The sequence below is a fragment of the Pseudorca crassidens genome, chromosome 20, assembly GCF_039906515.1.
Source record: "Pseudorca crassidens isolate mPseCra1 chromosome 20, mPseCra1.hap1, whole genome shotgun sequence".
NCBI lineage: Eukaryota > Metazoa > Chordata > Mammalia > Artiodactyla > Delphinidae > Pseudorca > Pseudorca crassidens.
In genome coordinates this window covers 11,949,548-11,967,219 of record NC_090315.1, presented here as the reverse complement: position 1 = coordinate 11,967,219, position 17,672 = coordinate 11,949,548, and the positions used below count along the sequence as shown (strand labels likewise).

Below are 17,672 nucleotides of genomic sequence, written 5' to 3'. Positions count from 1 at the left end.
CTGCCCCCATGACAGCAAACCAAGACATAACTGCAGTTTCAACGCCTCTCAGGAAGGTGGCCTTTAAACAGACACTCTGAAATCTCCACATCAGCACCAGTGAGGTAACCTGCATAAGAAGACGCCTCCCTAAAAAGATGAGCTGGCCTAAATCATTTCTTTTCTTCTGCTAACAACTTCCTTCCCCCACCCCCTTTCTGCCTATAAAAAACCTTCCATTTTGTACAGCTCCTTGGGGGGTCCTTGTAATTGCTAGGTAGAATGCTGCTCTATTCAAGAACTGCTTGCAAACTATTATACGTAGGATAGATAAACAACAAGGTCCTACTGTATAGCACAGGGAACTACATTCAACATCCTGTGATAGACTATAATGAAAAAGAATGTATACATATAACTGAACCACTTTGTTGTACAGAAGAAATGAACACAACATTGTAAATCAACTCTACTTCAATAAATTTTAAAAATTAAAAAAGAATTGCTTGATAGGGCCAATTAGATTTTAAAAAGTACTATACCAACGTGAAATTTGTAGTTTTGACAAATTTACCTTGGTCAGGTAGGGGGTTAACAGTGGGCAAACCAGGTGAGGCACTTGCGGGAACTTTCTACACTATCTACGTACCATTTCTGTAACTCTCAAATTATAAATTTTCAAAAAGGGTGAATTTTACTTTATGTAAGTTGTTTCTCAGTAAGGTTGATTAAGAAGCATTTTAACTAAAAAGCATTTTGATTAGTGCACAATTATACCATTCTCCCCTAAAAGGAACCAGGAGTCCTTGGGCAGATGGCTGATTCTAAGGCTGGGTAAGAAAAATACAAGATGACAGGGAGGACTTTGTAGAGTCAGAAGGAAAGGAAACGCTCCAAAAACAAAAGGATGAGGCGAGGCACAGTGGTATAGGAGCCAACCTGAAAGAGCTCCCAATGGTCAAAGCAGGAACAATTTGACAGCAAAATAAACAATGCCATGTTGGATATAACCCAAAGTAAAAATAAATATACACGCATCCATACTGATCATAGGATAGGCATGAGGTGACTTCTTGCTGTGGACAGACACTGATGTATCTGTGGGTGATGTGACATACTCCAGCAAAAAAGGAGTGGGAGGATGCGTAAAACGGGAATGGCAGAAAGTGACGACTGTTGAGACGGTATGAATATACAGACTATGCTATACTATTTTCATTACTTTTGCATTTTAATATTTCCAAAATAAAATGTTTAAAGCCATGGAAAGGAGAAAAACCAGATCATCCAGATGGTGTGTGTATGTGGGGAAGGCAGAGAAGCAGAGAATTAACTTTTTAAATCGTCAGTTCAATTTTCAATAAAAAACATGATGATGAATGTTAAAACTGAACTCAACTGTGGGGTTACACATGGGATCCCATTAGATCATTTTTTTTTTTATCACATATGCCCCCAGGTTGGTGGTTTATTAAATGATTACCTTAATGAAGCACATACACAATTTTAGGATTAACTAACTTTCTACGTTTTATACGTTTTTGAAATTCTTCCACTTCTGTAGTAGATGCTACACTTGCAGGAAAATGGCAAACTGGCAGTTTGGGGGTCCACAAAGACGTTAACAGGTTTAAATCAGCGCCTCTACTAAGCAAACAGGCGTTAAGGCCTGACTCACCCACTTACAAGCTATATGACATTTTCAAAGGCATAAGTTTCATCCCATATAAAACAGATAATCACCCAGGTGGTCAGGACTATTGCAAGGATTAATGTATAAGGTGCTTCGTCTTTTTTTTTTTTTTGGCTGTGCTGGGCGGCCTGCAGGATCTTAGTTCCCCAACCAGGGATTGAACCTGGGCCCTCAGCAGTGAAAGTGCAGAGTCCTAACCCTGGACTGCCAGGGAACTCCCAAGGTGTTTCTTCTAACACTTATGATAAATGAGTTCAGAGTAATACCAAATTACACAAACTTACTCAGAACTGCAAAAGGTTCATTTCAGTAATTTCTTTTTTTTTTTACACAGATTCTCCTTGTCTACACAGCTGCATCTGTGACGTCAATAATTATCACATTTGAAAAGTCTACCAGAAAACTTCACCTAGGTCATGTGATTGTTTAAGTATCAGGGGAGAGGGGCAGAGAGGATAAAATAAATGGCAGAGAAGATGACTGCCTGGCTGGGAATACGGATTCCACACACAAAAAACTGTTAAAACCAGCAAATGAATTAAAAGTAGCCAAGATACAATGTCAACATACAAAAATTAGTTACATTTCTAGCCACTGTGGAAAACAGTATGGAAGTTCCTCAGAAAACTAAAAACAGAATTGCCATATGATCCAGCGATCCCACTCCTGCACACATACCCAGACAGAACTACAATTCAGAAAGATGCATGCACCCGTATGTTCACAGCAGCACTACTCACAATAGCCAAGACATGGAAACCACCTAAATGTCCATCAGCAGATGACTGGATGAAGAAGATGTGGTATATGTATACAATGGAATAGTACTCGGCCATTAAAAAGAAGGAAATAATGCCATCTGCAGTAACGTGGATGGAACTAGAGATTATCATACTAAGTAAAGTCAGAAAAAGACAAATACCATATGATATCACTTATATGTGGAATCTAAAAAATGACACAAGTGAACCTATAAAAAAAAAAATGAACCTATCTATGAAACAGAATGACAGACACAGAGAACAGATTGATGGTTGCCAAGGTGGAGGGGTGGGGAAGGGATGGAGTGGGAGGTTGGGATTGGCAGATGCAAACTATTATATATAGAATGGATAAACAGCAAGGTCCTCCTATATAGCACAGAGAACTATTGATATATTCAGTACCCTGTGGTAAACCATAATGGAAAAGAATATTTAAAAAAAAGAATGTATATACATGTATAACTGAATCACTTTGCTCTACAGCAGTAAATTAACACTGCAAATCAACTATACTTCAATTTAAAAAAATCGCATTTCTATACACAATGAACAATTTGAAAACGAAATAAAACAATTCCGTTTACAATAGCGTCATAAAGAATAAAATACTTAGGAATGAACCAAGGAGGTGAAAGGCTTGTACACTGAAAGCTACAAAACACTGGTAAAAGAAATTAAAGACATTAAAAAAATGGAGTGACATCTCATGTTCACAGACAGGGAGATCTAATATTACTTTGTCAGTGCTACCTAAAGGGATCTACAGATTCAATCCCTGTCAAAATCCCAACACACAAATAGGAAAACTCATCCTAAAGTTCATATGGAATCTCGAGGGAACCCAAATAGCCAAAACAATCCTGAAAAATTAGAAGAAAGCTGGTGGACTCACACCCTGATTTTAAAACTTATAAAGCTAACCAAAACAGTGTGGTATTGGCGTCAAGACAGACATACAAACAGACCAAGGCAACAGACCAGAGAGCCCAGAAATAAATCACTGGTTTATGGTCAAATGATTTTGGACAAGGGGGCCAAGACCATTCAATGGGGAAAGGACCATCTTTTCAACAAATGATTCTGGGAAAGCTGGATATTCACACGCAGAAGAATGAGGTTGGACCCCTCCTTACACCATATACAAAAATCAACTCAAAATGCATCAGACCTAAACATAAGAGCTAAAACTATAAACCCCCCAGAAGAAAACAGTAAAAGCTGCATGACGTTGGAGTTGGCAATGGTTTCTTAGATATGACACCAAAGGCACAGGCGACAACAAAAAAAATTGACATGTTTCACGTCATGAAAATTAAAAACTTTTGTGCATTAAAAGACCTTCTCCGGGCTTCCCTGGTGGCGCAGTGGTTGAGAGTCCACCTGCCGATGCAGGGGACACGGGTTCGTGCCCCGGTCCGGGAAGATCCCACATGCTGCAGAGCGGCTGGGCCCGTGAGCCATGGCCGCCGAGCCTGCGCGTCCGGAGCCTGTGCTCCGCAACGGGAGAGGCCACAACAGTGAGAGGCCCGCGTACCGCAAAAAAAAAAAAAAAAAAAGACGTTCTCCCTAAAGTAAAAAGGCCACACACAGAATGAGAGAAAATACTTGTAAATCATATACCTGATGAGGGATATTCAAAATACACGAAGAACTCCTAAAAACAACAAACACCCTGATTCAAAAACGAGCAAAAGACTTGCATAGACATTTCTCCAAAGAAGATAAACATGTGGCCAATAAGAATATAAAAAGATGCTAAACATCACGAATCATTAGAAAAATGCAAATCAAAAACAATGGGATACCACTTCATACCCATTAGGATGGCTACTATAAAAAACAAACAAAAAACAAGTATTGGTGAGGATGCTACAAACTGGAACCCTTCTGCATTCCTGGTGGGAATGTAAAATGCTGCAGCTACTATGGAAAGAAGTATGGCAGTGTCTCAAAAAATTAGAGAATTACCACATGATCCAGCATTTCTACCCGGGGTATATACACAAAAGAATGAAAAGCAGAGACTTAAACAGATATCTGGACACCCACGTTCACAGCAGCATTATTCACAATAACCAAAAGGTTGCGAACCCAAATGTCCATCGACAGATGAAGAAAATGTGCTATATACATACAATACGGTATTATTCAGCCTTCAAAAAGGAAATTCTGACACACCGTAACATGGACGAACTTCGGAGATACCATGCTAAGTGCAATAAGCCAGACACAAAAGGACAAATACTGTATGACAGAGACAGAAGGTAGAACAGCGGTTACTAGGGCCTGCGGGTAGGGAGAGAACAAGGCCTTGTTTAATGGGGATAGTTTCTGTTTGGGAAGATGAAAAAGTTCTGGAGATGAACAGTGTTGATGGTTCCACAACAGTGTGAATGTACTTAACACCACTGAACTGTATACTTAAAGATGATTAAGATGATAAATTTTGTTATGTTTTTCTACAATTAAAAAAATATATATATACTAGGAAGTCTGGAGGTGTCGTACTTAGACACAAATGAAGGTGATGGAGTGAAGACGGTATTTGAAAAGGGGTGGTCAACGAAGGCTGTAGGTGAGATGAACTTCCGAGCAGAGACATGAATGAACAGGAGGGAGGGGTTGGAGGTTTGTGGGGTAGCAGCCTCCCAGCCAGAGAAAAGAGATGAAAAGGTCCTCACGCAGAAGCGTAATTCTCATATTTGAGGAACCAGTGAGGCTGGCAGAGGGCAAGGCAAGGGGAAATGACAGGAGAAAAATGCAGGCTGTTAAGGCTGGGTGAACGGACACCACTACAGGGGCCCCTCAAATATGCTGGATTTTATTTTGAGTGAAATGGGGAGCCAGGGGAAGGCCTGAGGTAGAGGAGTGTGATGTGACTGAGGCTTTCAAAGGGCCTCTTTGCCTGCCGTACAGAGTAGAGACAGATTATCCAGAACAGAGGCAGGATAGTGGGACTCTGGCAGCGAGGTCCTCACCTGAATGCCCACCTCTCTGGGTCTGGACCTCCGTCATCCAAAGTTTTTCCTCTCTCTCCAACTGGGATATCATATCTGGCTTGGAGGACTGGTGCCCTGAGAAAACATTAAAGGGAAAAAAGTACTGAACAATTTTGGTTCCAATCCCATGATGGAAGGCTCCGCCCACCCCCCCAAAGTTTATTGAACATTTTTGGTCAGACCTGTTGTGAGAAATACATTCTCATTAGAAACACGTGACTACCCCCACGAATCACTGAAACAAAAGACTAAATGACCTGTGTCATCACGTCCTTTGCAGAGTCTCACTGTATTTACTGCAAGCGCTGCAGTTATTGCTACGATGTGCACCACTCTCGCTAAGGAGCTCTGACACTGCTACTTTATTCTACATTATTACAAGACTTTGTACTAAATTAATTTCATGCCCCACCAATGGATCATGACCCACCAACTTAAAAAAAATAAAATATGTAAAGCAACTATACTCCAATAAAAATTAATTTAAAAAAATTAAAAAAGGTATGAAAGTGGGGGAGAGAGGGATAAATCAGGAGATTGGGATGAAAAAAAGATATAATATGAAATAAGGAGCCAGGTGCAGCCAAGCTCAACTGTTCACTTATAGTGCAGTTACAAAAGACAAACGTTTGCCTTGCAACAAAGACTAGAAACATCTTGTCTCTATGCTCCAAAGGGACTGGAAAACTCTGGGTCTCTAAGGAGTCCCAAAGCCTGGAAGTCACGGGCAGAGGCCAGGGATGTTACTAAACATCCTATAATGCACAGGAGAGTCCCCATGACAAAGAAACCATCTGGCCCCAAAAGGCAGTAGTACCGAGGTTGGGAAACCCGGCCCATGGGGAACGATGCCAAGTCACAGGGAGGGCGCCCGTCCTCACCCACTGAGAGCAGGTTCCGGAAGTTCTCCAGCATCACCTCTCGGTACAGCTTCCTCTGGGTGGAGTCCAGCAGCCCCAGCTCTTCCTCCGTGAAGGTCACGGCCACGTCCTTGAAGGTCACCGCCTCCTACAGACACCAAACACATGTAGCCTTAATCTTACAAGCAACCGCCCCTGGGAGCAGGGCAGCACTGGGAAGGTGGAGGAGGCATGTGGGAGGCCGTTCCAGATTCTAAGCGACCTGAACCACTCTTCTTAGGACACCGTCTCCTCTTCCCCTTCCACAGTTACACCAAAGATGCTGGAGTGGTGGGGTCGGTGGAGGAAGGAACGACAAGAAAAAATCTTAAAACCTTATATACGTGCCCTTTATATAGCTGTGTCTCTAGAACTGTCACGGTTACGTTAAGGCATACACGCATTTTACAATTTCACTGAAAGTCCCAAATTTTGTAAGAAATGTTGAGTTAATTTAGTCCCCACGGTATTTACAATAACAGTGCCTATCTCCTTCTCTCACTGGGCAGTACCACTATTTTGTCAATGACTGCCAATCTAAACAGCCTTCAGTACCTCCGGGGGGGCAGGTAGGTAGTTCATTCTGTCCCAGGTACACGCTGTACCTGTCAACTGTGGCAGCATTCAGTGTCAAGGTTAAGAGCACAGGCTTTGGAGACTGACTGCCTCAGTTCACACTCTAAGGCTCTGTCCATTACCACCTTTGTGACCTTGGACAAGTCACCTAACTTCTCAATACCTCAATTTCCCCATCTGTACAAGGGCACACCATCATAGGGTACTTGATGGGATTAAATGAGAATATGCGAAGGGTTTAGGATATATCTGACACTTTTTTTTTCCCCCCACCTCGCTGCACGGCATGCGGGATCTTAGTTCCCCGACCAGGGATCGAACCTGTGCCCCATTCAGTGGAAGCGTGGAGTCTTAACCACTTGGACCTCCAGGGAGTATCACGTTAGATACTCAAAAAATGTCAGCCATCACTATTACTATTATCATCATTATTCACGGCTGCATGGTATTTCATAAAAGTGAAAAAATATACATTTAACCGTTCCAAATAATTAACAATACAATAATTTAAGATTTTAAACTTACTAATAATGCTGCAAAAAACGCATTAGCCAACTTAGCCAACTTGTCTGGTTATTTCCTTAGGCTAAGTTCCAAGAAGTGGCAACTACACTGTCAAAAAAAATATGCACCTTTGCTAGTAAAATGGCAATTCTCCCAATTAACTCTTCCTGTCACAGATCAAAAGTGTTCCTGATTCTCCATACTCTGGCCCAAATTGGACATTATCTTACTTTTTTTTTTTTTTTTTTTTGTGGTACGCGGGCCTCTCACTGTTGTGGCCTCTCCCGTTGTGGAGCACAGGCTCCAGACGCGCAGGCTCAGCGGCCATGGCTAACGGGCCCAGCCGCTCCGCGGCATGTGGGATCTTCCCGGACCGGGGCACGAACCCGTATCCCCTGCATTGGCAGGCAGACCCTCAACCACTGTGCCACCAGGGAAGCCCTATCTTACTTCTTAAATCTTGGGTAATTTGGTAAGTGATAAAAACAGCTCTTTTTAAAAATTTCCATTTATTTAACTTCATCAAAACATCTCTTTCAGTATTTTCCCCCCACATATCGCTTGTTCATTTGCCTTGCTTGTAATCCTACTGAGGTAGCTGATGCATCAGTAAGATTCCTATGAAGAATATTAAGCCTTTTCTAGCATGTACAAATTCCCACCTTCACCCCTCACTCCTGTTTCCTGTGTCTCATGCCTTAGCATATGGTGTTTTCCTTTATGACAATTAAAATTATTTCTCTAGGGAATTCCCTGGCAGGCCAGTGGTTAGGACTCGGTGCTTCCACTGCCAGGGTCCCGGGTTCAATCCCTGGCCAAGGAACTAAGATCCCACAAGCTGCTCAGCAAAAAAAAAAAAAAAAAAAAAAGTTATCTGTCTAAAGACTTAGCCCATCTCGACATTTGTTCTGACTGGAGTCCTGAGCATATGTGTATTAAACAACTAGCTGACACATCTGGCAAAGAAGAGACAGGCACTCAGAAAAGGAACTGAGGGCAGTGTTATTTTTGGAGTCCTCCAGCCACACCAGGCATACACACAACGTGGCCTCAGGGCCCCATGTGGAGCAGTCTCCTCTTCTGGGTCTCTCCACTCATCCTCATTGGACACCTGAAAGTCCTGGCTCGGGCAATGGAAACTTTAGTGTCAGCTGGGGACTGAGTGGATTTTCACAGGGATCTGAAAGTTCACAAATCTGTTTCTGTTAAATGCAGATAAGACCATCTATATCCTAACACAGCTGCTTCATGAAGTAAAGGCCTGGCAAGTCCCTGCTGCTACTAGACTTTTCAAGATCAGTGGGTACCTCTTTAACATATACTAACATGGCAGTGAACAAAACAGGTACTTAACTACAATACATACGTGGTGTAACTTAGAATTAAAGAATCTAGCTCTTGTTTGAAAACAAAATTATTTTCTTTTAGTTCAGTATCAGCTGGACTCTGCTGCATGAAACCATGCTTTAGACATTCCAGCCACAAAACATGAGGCTCCCCATGAGAAAACAATTGAGTTCCCAAACTTTTAGGAAGAAAATGGCAGAACTCTCAGAATTCCTGTTTGGGAAGAAAGGTTATATGTAGGAAAACGGTCACTGCAAACATCTTAAAATGGGAAAGTTCATAAACCACATAAATATGGACAACAGAAAAAAATACTAGGTAAACTATGGAAAATGAACTGACCTTTCAAGTTGTGGGAGCTACACAATTTTAAAAATCCAAAATGTGGGGCTTCCCTGGTGGCACAGTGGCTAAGACTCTGCCTGCCAAGGCAGGGGACACGGGTTCGAGCCCTGGTCCAGGAAGATCCCACAAGCCACGGAGCAAGTAAGCCCATGCACCACAACTACTGAGCCTGCACTCTAGAGCCCGTGAGCCACAACTACTGAGCCCGTGCGCCACAACTACTGAGTCTGCGTGCCTAGAGCCCATGCTCCACAACAAGAGAAGCCACCACAATGAGAAGCCCGCGCACCACCACGAAGAGTAGCCCCTGTTCGCCACAACTAGAGAAAGCCCGCGCGCAGCAACGAAGACCCAATGCAGCCAAAAAGCACAGTTAAATAAATTAAAAAAATAAAAATCCAAAATGGTATTGAAAACTGTGATTACAAATCAACACACGTAAACACTAATGAAAAGGAATATGAGAAAATGAAAACTGATTTGTAAACATGTTTATAACGTGGGAACTGTTTTTTTTGGGGGGGTAATGAATTTATTTTTTTAACTTTTTGTTTTATATTGGACTGTAATTGATTATGGGAACATTTTTATTTTAAAAAATTATCTATTAATTTTCACATCATTATGTGGAAATAAACAAAAAGCAAGGGGCCGCCATACAACAGTTCCTCAAGTGCCTTTGGTTCCCTTTACCCTTCCCGAGCAGGAGAAAAATGCGTCCAGTCTTTGTGAAATGAGATGTCATTTTAAGAAACAGAAAAGCAAACCTGACTTACCTGGAATTTGGTCATTTTTTTCCTCTTCCTGCTGGGGAAAGGCCGAGTTCTGGGAAGGCAAAACTGGGGAAGGGAAAGAAAGCCATCATGAGAGAGATACTGGGAACTGTGCTAGTCCACGTGGTACTTCGTGTGATCTGGAAGAGGGGCCCCTTTCTCTAGGCAAATGCAGTGACAACATAACCCAGTGAGAACAGGGGCTGGATTCCAGCTTCCCCTGGGCCTCCTCGGCCAGCTGCCTTAGTTCATGAACAGTCCATAAACAGCCCTCACCCACATGTTTCTTGTAGCTCCCAGAGTATTCCTGAGGCTGGCTGTTAGAGGAAATGAGAGGCAGACGGGAAGTACCAACAACTTAATGGGGCTGATACCGAGCAGGGCCCTGTGGGGCTCCTGGGCACAAAGCCTTTCTGTGTCCCCCATTTCTTTGACTACAGGAAATAGCCTTCATTCAGCCTCCATGACCCTGAGTTCCAATGGGCAGATTCAAGCAGCTGTTCATTAGGGAAGAGCGGGGATGCGAGACTAGGGAGAAACAAACAGTCCAGAGAAACAATAGTGCAGCCTTGGGGCAAGGTCCTGCTTCCCCACCAATGGATACACACAACAATGTCTTTGAGCTGTTTTGCAGATACTGAAACCCCCTCCAGGTGGGGGAAGTTAATGATGGTATGGTGCCCACAAGCATGTAGACCCCAGACCAGTTGGAACCTGAAGGTTGATGATGCCGACTCCCACTTACCTCACCGCCAACTCATCAGGAGAATGTCCACGAGCTGATCACGCCCTTCTTGAAAAACTACTATAAAACTTCCCACTACCCTCTCCAAGTGGGGACACAGTTTTTCGAGGCAGGAGCCCACCGTGTTCCCCTTTGCCTGGCAAAGTAATAAAGCTATCCTTTTCTACTTCACCCAAAACTCTGTCTCCGAGATTCAATTCCACACCCGTGTACAGAGAAGCTGAGCTTTTGACATCAGGGCCAAAATGCCTGGGTTCAAATTCTATTATTTCTACTTATCACTTTCTACTTACTAGTCGCATAAACCTTGAGCAAGTTATTAATCTCTCTGTGCCTCAATCCAGTCTACCTGTAAATGGGTATAATAATGCCAGAATTCCCTCCTGCAGCTTCAGACAAGTAGGTGCTCTTAAGATTCATAAAACTGCCTTTGCGAATCTGCTTTACAGAAGATGACTCTTAGGAAACACAGACTTCAGAGATGACTATGTCCCTTTACTTACCCTTACTCTCCAAAAAAAGCCTAATTCTGACTGGTGGTCTCACAGATGGTTTGTGCTGTTGTTAATGAACGTTAAATTGCCACGGGTTTTTTTCCCCTTAATAGGTGTAACTACTTGCACGTGTTATTAAGCTGAAAGAACGAAGTTTCTTCTCGCATTGCATGAAGGTAAACAATGACTAATAAAAACCTAAAACTAAGAAATCGTGTTGCATTTAAATTAACAATACGGGGTTGTTACACAATACTAAACATTTTTAACTGAAGCCTGGCTACATCGCAGGCACTGTGCAAAGCCGTGACCACGATCATTTCTCGGTCTGGGATAAACCACAGAGGACTTTTCCCAGGATCCAGCGGAAGATAACTCTCCTTCCTAAACAAGCGTCCAGAAAGAATCCAGGAATCCAAGAACAAACCCACCTCAGTGATCAGGGAAGGCACAATGGGTCTGCAGCTGGAGCTCCGACCCCATCCCAGGCTCGCAGGAGCTTCCCAACAACAGGGCGCTTAAGTATTATCACTGAATTTATGGTAACATCCAACATTTTACCGTGCACTAGGCACTGTTCTTAAGCTTTTAAAATATAATCTCACTTAATCCTCAAAAGAACATCATTGGGAAGGAACTAACCGGAGGAAACTGAGGCAGAGAGAGATTAAGCAACCCGCTCAATAATTTACCGCAAGAAACAGAGCTGGCCCGTAGTAGCGGTAGGAGGACTGGGGGAGCAGAGAGCGCGGGAGACCGTCAAACTCAATGTAGGACGCGAGCCCGCCCCCGACGCGGGAGGTTCGCCGAGGGAACGCACACCGCCGCCGCTGCCCCCTCCCGCCCTCCGCCGCTCGCCGCGGCTTCCCTGCCCCAAGAGCGAGGACCGGGTGGCCCCATGCAGAGTCCGAGAAGGCTCGGAGGGATCACAGGGACGCTGGGTTAACTCACCGCCCTAGGAGTAATCTCGGCCCCGACCTCGCCTTCCCGGAGCGGAAGTGCCTCGGGCCACACACAGTTCCCGGACTACACTTCCCAGAATCCCCAGGCGGAAGCGCCTCAGATTTCACGAACCTCCTGGACTACATTTCCCAGAATGAAGTTCGCAGAACCGCTCTTCGCACCAGCTGTCTTGGGTTTTGACTGTGGAGCGGGCTCGGATTTAGTCACTTTTGGTGGAACTGTCAGATTCCTTTTGTTTTACTCATTTCTTAAAGCTCATGAGAAAATAACGTAAGCAGATAGTTTTTTGGGTAACAATAATTGCGAATTTTTTAAAAATGCGGCCGTATAAGAGAAAAGAGAGGCTTGTATTACGAAAATAAGTTAAAACCCAACATTTTTAGCGGAGGCAAAGGGTAGACTAAAAAGTGGGAAACGTAAAAGTGACCTAGGCGGAACTGCCTAACACAGAACTTAAGGAACACTGGATTTCAAACTTGTTTCCAATGCTGACTCCCCAAATATCAGCAATAAAACCTGTTAATGAGACAAAAACATAGTTTATTGCTACCTGGTGACACCACCTCCACAGAGCTTCCGCACCTTGACAGTGTCCGCGGAGCCAGGAAGACAAGGCTGGAATTCACTGAGAATTGGAAGTGTGGTTTAAGGCGGCGTCTTTCAGTGCAAAAGACGAATGGGATTGCATGACGGTCATGATGCTGCAGTCCAGGATTGGTGGGAAGAGCAAGGATTTTTGTAGGCGAGGAACCTACAGGTGCAAACTGTTGATGTTCTTTAAAGAGATAGAAGAGTTGATGGGTGCTTGTGGAAGCTCCTTTAATGAACAATCAAGCAATTTGGGCAGGAATCTTCTGGAATAGTAAAGGCATGCTAGTAAAACTGACTAGTTATGTTAATGTACACAGTAAATTGCGGGAGGGAAGGTAGATAGGTAGGAAGTTTCAGTCTTCAGTTTCCAAGCTGTCTGTCTTGGGGGGAAGGGAGAGGTTGGAATAAAGTGTTTTGACTCCTTTGCTTCCTTTATTCAGCAAGGCACCTAAGGGCTCTTGAGAGGGTTCTGCGGAATGAGCGGTTCATTCCAATATGCTAAGAATTTGCAAAAAGGCTATACACACATCGATTAGGCTGTAAAAGCGAAATATCTTGAACTTCATTTTAAAAAAACATAGTGGTTGTTATGTCAAACAAAAGCAGCTCCGTTGCAGGGAATTTAATATTGTGATGTGTGCATATATAAAATCCTGAATTGTTTTCTAATTCATTTGGCTTCAGACATTTCAGTATATATTTCTATTCTGCTCCTGATATAAATAGTGTCTGGTGAGTGAATAAGCCAAGTGAACCAGGAAACCATGGTTTTTCTCCTAGGCAGGGAATATATTTTGTAGCTTTTTATTATGAAAGTTTTCAAAAACTGACAAAGGGGGGGATGGGGATGACAGAAAGGCATTTGTGCCCAGGAGGACCCCAGAGGGTCCTGCTCAGTTTCACTCCATTGTTTATTTTTTGTGTCATTAAATAATTTCTTCTTCTAGCCTATGTGTTTCCTATCAAGTAAAATTTAAATCTAAAGGCCTAATTAGACTTTTTTTTGCAGTTCACATTTTGAAAAATATTTATTAAATGGCCTGATATGAAATGTCCTAATTTTTTAAACATCTTTATTGGAGTATAATTGCTTTGCAATGGTGTGTTCATTTCTGCTGTATTACAAAGTGAATCAGCTATACGTATACATATATCCCCATATCTCCTCCCTCTTGCGTCTCCCTCCCACTTTCCCTATCCTACCCCTCTAGGTGGACACAAAGCACAGAGCTGATCTCCCTGTGCTATGCGGCTGCTTCCCACTAGCTATCTATTTTACATTTGGTAGTGTATATAAGTCCATGCCACTCTCTCACTTCATCCCAGCTTACTGATTAGATTTAAGTTCATCTCTTTTGACAAAGAGACCACTTCATAGGTAGAACTAGAAACACCTGAACAAAGACCAAATGAAGCCAATACAAATCCCGGGCAAAACACCTTTGAATAGGAAAAAAAATAACAGCAAATATGTGAAAAACAGTGGACTTATTTTATTTTTTTGGCCACACGACTTGCAGGATCTTAGTTACTGGCAGTGAAAGTGTCCTAACCACTGGATGGCCAGGGAATTCCCTAAATTGGGACATTTTTGAAAGTGAAAACGGGTACCGTTCCTAATTACACTAAGGCAATAGATATAATCTGGCACTATTATAGACAACTGGGAGATAGGGTCACCGCACTCATGGGGATTGATATAATTCTATTTTCTAGTACCTAGATGTCTGCTGTCACCTAGATGTCCCAATAACCAAGACAGAAAACTAGCTGGAACAAAAAACACACACCTGCAGAAACTGAGCTGCAAGAGGAGAGGGATGAAACTTGAATTAAAAAAAATGATAATAGGATTATTTAAGGAAACTGAAGTTCAGCATGTATGTGTCCATAAGTGCATGGGCAAGGGCACACACACTCATCTAAGTTCCATCTCCAATTTACCAATTGAAAGTAGATGAATTTAAGGGGAGGATTACCAATGATGAGGGCAAAGATAGTAATCTCAAAGACTGAGTGAAAGAAATTTCTCAAAATACAGCACAGAAATACAATCAGCTGGAATCAATGATGGGAAGAGAGGAGATGTGAAACGTATATCCTGGAAATCTATCATGTGAGTAAAAGGAATTCTGAAAATTGGAGAAGGAAACAACAGAGGCAAGAAAATAATGAACTAGATAATGAATGAACATTTTCTTGATCTGAAGAAACAACGCTGCAGACTGATAAGGCTACCAAAGGTCATGCCTGGATTGATGAGAAAACAAAAAATTCCCATCTTGGCAGAATTCTGGAATTCTAAGATTAAAGTGAAAATCTTAGAACCCTCCAAGCAGAAAGAACAAGCTACTCATAAAAGCAAAAGAATCCATTGATATTGAACTTTTCCTCTACAAAACAGGAACACAGAAGTAAGTTGAAGCACCTTCTACTTACTAATAGCAAGCCAACAGTTCTGTACTGAAGCTAGATATCACTTACTTGTCAGGGCAAAAGGAAGGATGAGCATGAATTCAGACAGTATTGCCCCACAGGAGGAAAATACTCAAAATGAAACAGAATTGCTAAGCAGCAAATGCTGTCGCTCCTAAGAGCTATAAGCCTAAAGAGAAGGAGTAGCCTCATGACCTAGGTGGAACCAAGGTGCCCTCTGGTTCTGTGCTGGTTCCATTTATTTCCGTATCATCAGGAAGCAGCAACTCCAGAACATCGTTTTATCAACCAGGAGAGGCTGGCAAATAAGACCAGTGCAGTATCCTGCTCATCCAGCAGAGGTCGCACTCCATGAGAAGCGGGTCACTGTCCCAGCCCCCGAATCTAGGCAGTGGCGAGATTCTCCCCAGGAGGAGAGGCAGCCATAAGAACACAGCTCTGTAGCTCTAAGGCGGATGACCTCACTTGAAAGAGTGTGGGTGAGTTTACTTGATAATTTCAGAGATCCCATTTTACACAGATTTATTGCTTGAGTAAACTGACATTCACTGCAAAATCTAAAAAGTAGAAGAAACATTCCATAAAATCCTTATCAGAACAAGTCGTTGTTTATACAAGGTGTCCTTCACATGCTATCTGATGCACATATACACACGTACACATGTTCACGTTTTTGATATTAATCTGCAGACAGAACCTATTTTCCGTAAATCCGATTATATCCCGTCATGTTTGTGCCATCATTTTAACAGCTCCATGTTATTAAAAGCATATCAAAGTATATCAAATCTTACGCAAATTCTTATTGAGGAACACTCGTTATATCCACTTGTTGAAAACTTAGTGACATCATTCATGGTACTTATCTTTTCTATGCTTTAAATTTCCTAATTTAAATTTAAATTACTGTTCTAAGATTTGCAGATCGAAGAGAGATACACATTAAACATTTCAAAATATACTAACTCCTCTCTGAAATTTATACATTTTTTACAGCTACCCATAGAGAAAACTGTGTAAGAATGTCAAGCCTACACCAATAATGAAAAATTTGAAAATAAAATGACCACATGCAACAATTAAAAAAAATTTTTTTTCTTGAGGATTAGGAGGGGGAACGTTGGATAGGGAACTTGACAAAGTTAATATTCTTCAAATCCAACACAGCCCTACCTAACAAATGTTGATGGGAGAAATGCTATAGCACTCTGAATATAATCACATCAAAGCCTCAATGAAAAGATGAAGAATAAAAGAACGAATTATGAGTTTAAAGTTTACTGTGACAACTTTTGTCATTAGCAAATACTTTTGACACTTTCTAAGTGTTACAGTAAAATTCTACTTTAACACCCTAGTGGGGTCAAAAGATTTAAGTGTTATGGAGTATCCAGTTAGTGAAAGATTAACAAAAGTAATTTTTTAGCCAGGCTATACCATCACAAAAATCATAAAGGATAGCTGAATTCAGACTGTTTACAAGAGATGGAATATGAAACAGAGTCCCAAATACTAAGAACCCAATTTGAGAACTGTTTTGTAAATTAGCCAACAATAGCCCCTGTTTATTGGCCCTATGTTGTTTATTTTTTTTAATTGAAGTATAGTTGATTTACAATGTTAATTTCTGCTGTACAGCAAAGTGACTCAGTTATACATGTGTGTGTACATATATATATATCTCTTCTTTTTCATATTCTTTTCCATTATGGTTTATCACAGGATATTGAATACAGTTCCCTGTGTTATACAGTCGGACCTTGTTGTTCTATGTTATTTACGTCTTTACAGCCGCCTGGGACCATGAGCTCAAAAGCCTGCTGGTGCCAAACTGAAATCCTCATGTAATCAATTACTTTAATACAGCCCAAATGAGCACATTTTAAGTCATTTGGAGCCTGCTTATTTTGTACACTCTGCAAAATTGCATCCAACATCTGCTAGCCAGAGATTAAGACAAACCCTGGCGCTGTAACAGACCCTAAGCAGCTGCTGCCTTTCGGAGTTCTCTGACCCCAAGGCTCTGCCTTGTACTGCCGAGCGACATCACTTAGACCTGTAAGCAGCCCCCCTCCAATCCCCACCTGCCCCAGAAGTTCCCTTGCCCTCTTTCTCTTCTCAGTGGTGGTGGTGGCCACCCACTGTAGTCTCTGTAAGGTCTCATGCTCTGAGACTTCCCTTCACACATGCGATCTTATCAAAGTACCATCCCGATGAACCTGATTGGGTACCACTGCCACTTCCTGGTCATATCTTTTTCCTTGATCAGCCCCGAAATCTTCCCACTCACTGTAAGAACAAAGGCTGGGGAGAGAACAGGAGCCAATCACACACCAGTGTAAGACCAAATTAGATGATGAATTGTAGTACCATTGGTCTTCTGCATTTTGACTATCTACTTGAATTAGTTTTATTAAGACCATTGGGTTCTTCTGAATATATTTTATATGAAATTCTTCAGATGAACCTAATATAATTTTCTCCCTTTTATATACATTTTCTCTCTTTAATCATATAACAAACAAGTTCTGAGCACACCTACAAAGCACTAAGCAATGCTGTGT

The 17,672-nt window shown here is 42.1% G+C and overlaps 1 protein-coding gene across 7 annotated transcripts in view; it reads right to left on the bottom strand.

Annotated features, from left to right (window-relative positions):
- Positions 1-17,672, bottom strand: part of ZNF235 (zinc finger protein 235) — a 58,533-nt gene that overhangs the window by 30,688 nt on the left and 10,173 nt on the right. For 5 of the 7 annotated variants that reach the window (XM_067717972.1, XM_067717977.1, XM_067717973.1 and 2 more), the window contains exons 3-5: positions 9,883-9,945; positions 6,317-6,443; positions 5,415-5,510 (exon numbers count right to left, since the gene is read on the bottom strand). In XM_067717972.1, coding sequence (XP_067574073.1) covers positions 5,415-5,510; positions 6,317-6,443; positions 9,883-9,945 — 286 coding nt within the window. Of the gene's footprint in view, positions 1-5,414; positions 5,511-6,316; positions 6,444-9,882; positions 9,946-10,624; positions 11,972-12,069; positions 12,626-17,672 lie in introns of those variants that run through there. The other 2 variants (XM_067717975.1, XM_067717976.1) reach the window with 2 other exon arrangements.